The 3,796-nt window shown below is 44.7% G+C and overlaps 1 protein-coding gene across 1 annotated transcript in view; it reads right to left on the reverse strand.

The window, feature by feature from the left end:
* ran (RAN, member RAS oncogene family) overlaps positions 1–1,916 on the reverse strand; it is a 17,167-nt gene extending 15,251 nt beyond the window's left edge. The window contains exons 1-2 of the mRNA XM_028812290.2: positions 1,787–1,916; positions 970–1,023 (exon numbers count right to left, since the gene is read on the reverse strand). Of these exons, the coding sequence (XP_028668123.1) occupies positions 970–1,002 (33 nt within the window). The 5' untranslated portion in view covers positions 1,003–1,023; positions 1,787–1,916. The remainder of the gene's footprint in view (positions 1–969; positions 1,024–1,786) is intronic.
* Between the last annotated feature and the right edge of the window lie 1,880 nt (positions 1,917–3,796).

Genomic DNA, 3,796 nt, shown 5'->3' on the forward strand with positions numbered 1-3,796 from the left:
ATTACCTCAGGATTTTAAAGAGGGTGCCGCATATCCAAGTGTGCCTTTGTAATTAGCTTCTAAATTCGGCTTGCTTTTGTTAAAGTGAGGTTAATGGCAAAACACACCACACTGGCCTTCACAGAGTTGAAGAACATGTAGTTCTACTCACATTACAGGAATGCCTCCCCCATTCTAACAACATTATACAGGATCCCCCCCAAGTGAGAGCGTTCTGACCAGCTGCATCACTGTCTGGTTATGAACTGCAGTGTCTTTGATTTTAACGTCCTACATGAACGGATGGTGCACACAGCAAAAAGATCACCGAGACATCTGTGTCCTCCATTAAAGATATCTTTATATAGCATTGCAAAGGATCACTCCCACCCCTCTCACGGTCACTATGTGCCATGTTCACCTGGCAGAAAGTACTGCAGCATCCAAACCAGTTCTGCAAAGGCTTCAACCCCTTGGCTGTGCCGACTCCGTGCTGTCCCCCTGCACTCAGATCTGCTCTAATAGCTTATTTATATGCAGTACATTTGTTACACTTTGTACTACTGTTGTTTATCATTAGGTGTTATTTTTATTTATTATTTATTTATTTATTACTACTTTAAATTACTATCTATTCACTTACCTATTATTTCTTTATTTGCAGTAGGGTATAGTTCTTAACCTGCTCTGCACTTGTCCTGTGTTTGTGTCTATTTTTGCAGTGCGGTTCTATGCTGCAACACACCGTATTGATGGAATGACAACAAAGCCACTTCACTTGACAGTGTCCTAAGAAAAAAACGATTCTGCTCTGCCCTTTATAATAAAATCCCTGTTCATATAAACAATTACTGTTACAATTTGAACAGATTTAATTGGTAAGTGGAACCACAAATAAAAAAATAAGCAATGTGCACAAATCTTGCGATAACTGTCAAGAAAGAAAAACTTAAACAACACTTGCAATGACTGTTGAACGTTTCGACTTACCTTGAACTGCACCTGCGGTTCACCTTCTGCCATCACGGTAATATCAGCTGCTTTCTATGGGCACAGAAAGTACAATTTCAGTCCTCCAAAAACAGAGCATCACCCACTACGTCTACTTTGTGCTGAACATCAGTAACCACGGATGGAGCCCGCACCGCCCGATCTCTAACTAATCATGCCGGACAAACGTGGCGATCGTTCCCAGTTGGAGTGATGGCAACTTCAGTAAGACACCGACCGGGCGTACCATTCAACACAAGGCGGGCGATCTTGTGAATGCTGCCTGATACGCCATGCCGCGAGACTCATTTAATTCCCGCCATGCCCCGCCGGAAGGTAGGCCGGCTCGGCTTCCTCATCATGCGTGCTGGTAACATGTGGCCTGGTCGGCGCTAACCCTGTGTGTCCCCCCGCGTGACAATTCCACTTCGTTGACACAGAAAATGACAAGCCGACATGTGTGCTGTGAGGTACTAAGTTCTGCTAAATGGCGCGATCGGTTAATAACGAGTACAGCATTTGACAATCACTCCCCGAGCCCTTAAATCGATGGCCAGCCGCTGCGCACCCATCAGTTTGACAGCGCGCCGGATCGCAGGCCTCAGTCGCACAAACGAGGGGTTAAAAAAGTTACCAAGTATTCCGAGCTAAACAGGTAAGTAGCTAATGAAAAGAAAACTGTCACAAACGCTAACGTGGCCTTTCTGTTGAAACGTTCAGCAGCAAAAACGCTCTGCCACCGAACCGCCGCTGTCTTTGTTTACTAAAATAAAGAAAGAAAGGAAAAATAGCGCGCCGGTTACAGGCACAACCTCACCTGCAGGAGCGTCCAGCAGCAGCAACCCGACTAGCAAAATGGCGCCGTCCAACTGGGCTTCACCAAGACACCCACTCACGCGACTGTGGTCCGCCGGTCACATGACGGCCTGATTTTTTTTTTCCTTTGCGCATCATCGCGAGGATACGCGACTCCGGTCACGTGAGAATGTCGCGCTGACTACAATAGCTTGAAAAGTTGATGCGTGTGGTGGTGAACGTCATCGGGAAATATTATAGTTCAGTAACGGTTCCAAATATCCAATAAATTGTGTTAGCGGAGCCCCTGTTGTAGTATTCGGATAATATGTAGGCTGGGATCGCAAATGAAAGGCTAATACCAAGAATAAGGAGGGAGGAATAGTGGAGACGAGATGGGTGGAAGGCATCAGAGGCAGTAGCCCCTCATCTATTGCACCCATCCCTTGATTCTTTTTTTTCCAGATTGTGCGAGATTAACAGCAGTCAGCACCGGTTAGATGTTGGTTGCTGTAAGTGGTGCCCGGCTACCTACCTTGGCTTTGAGTAGAATCATCACATTCAGACATGGGCGCCAGGACTGGAGACCGCTAAAGTACGGAGGTCTTGGGTACCAAACTGAATTTACAATTTGTGAACGCTGAGGGGTGCGTTATAGTAATGTCTGTTTGCAAGACTGTCTCAGAGAAGTACACTGTTGAGATGTCAGCATTTCAGAATACATCCAGGAATTGGGCTTTAGTAGCAGGATTACTTACTTTATTGCATTTAATATTTTTCTAAATAAATCATTTTTTCATAAATCATATTATTCCTTAAACTGCAATAACCAGTCCTGTTATTTAAACCTTTACAGTAACGGTGACGGGTCCAGTTATAATTTTTATCAGCCAGACCATTTGCACGTCAGAACAGGTCATCCACCGGAATGGTTTGGGCCTGGCCAGTACTTGGATAGGGAAGGCCAGCAGGATCTGGTGGTCTGAATGTGGATCCCAATGTCCCCAGCGCAGTGACGGGGACATAATAAATAATAATAATTCTTTACATTTATATAGCACTTTTCTCACTACTCACAGCGCTCTCCACACAGGGAGGACCCGGGAAGCGAACCCACAATCTCCTCACTGCAAAGCAGCAGCACTACCACTGCGTCACCTGACATGGCACTGTCCTTCGGATAAGACGTAAAATCGAGGTCCTGACTCTCTGTGGCCATCAATGATTCTTTGTAGAGTGCTGATGTCCTGTCTAAATTGCCCACCACGGCCTTGTCACTAGGCCCCCTGATTATCCCCTCTCTGTAACTGGCTTTCTCCCACCCCTTCACCACCTAAGAGCTAATATGGGGTGAGAGTACTGGCTCAAAATGGCTGCAGGTGGATGCTGCACATTGGTGGTGGTTGAAGTGGCTCCCCACTTTCTACGTAAAAGCACTTTGTTGTAGTGAGAAAAGCGCTATATAAATGTAAAGCGTAACTATTCGGCAGCTCCATAACATTTGTCATTTAAATTAATAAAATAAATTGACAAACCCAACACAATTGAAGTATAATGATTAGTCTTCATCCAGGATTTCCATTCACTGAATCCTCGTGTATGCAAATAATCCAATGTCACCATCCCATCAAAGCACGGCCATCGATGGACTCTGGAGAATTGCTTTAGCGTGCCAAGAGTTAATCTCCTAGATGGTGGTGAACAACAGAGAACGATATTTACCAAGTTTTAACACACGTTTAAATGCAATTATAGTTTGAATTAAAGCAGCTGTTAGCAATATGTTGAAGAGCCGCAGTCCTGTCGCCATTTTGATTGTTTCATTTGTTTTTGCCACGTCTGTGTCTTCTGTGCTACAGTTTGAGGATTATTAGATTATCAACTATTATTGTGTTACTAGCCAACCCGCGCCGCATAATTATGTATTGATGGGTGAACACTTCCTGAACGACACAGTTGTCAGTACTTGTACATTAAGGTGTAGCAGGTCTTCGTTATTGACGCTTAATATAGCTTGTGTACTGTGAGGTTC

This window comes from Erpetoichthys calabaricus, chromosome 10 (assembly GCF_900747795.2).
Source record: "Erpetoichthys calabaricus chromosome 10, fErpCal1.3, whole genome shotgun sequence".
Taxonomy (NCBI): domain Eukaryota; kingdom Metazoa; phylum Chordata; class Cladistia; order Polypteriformes; family Polypteridae; genus Erpetoichthys; species Erpetoichthys calabaricus.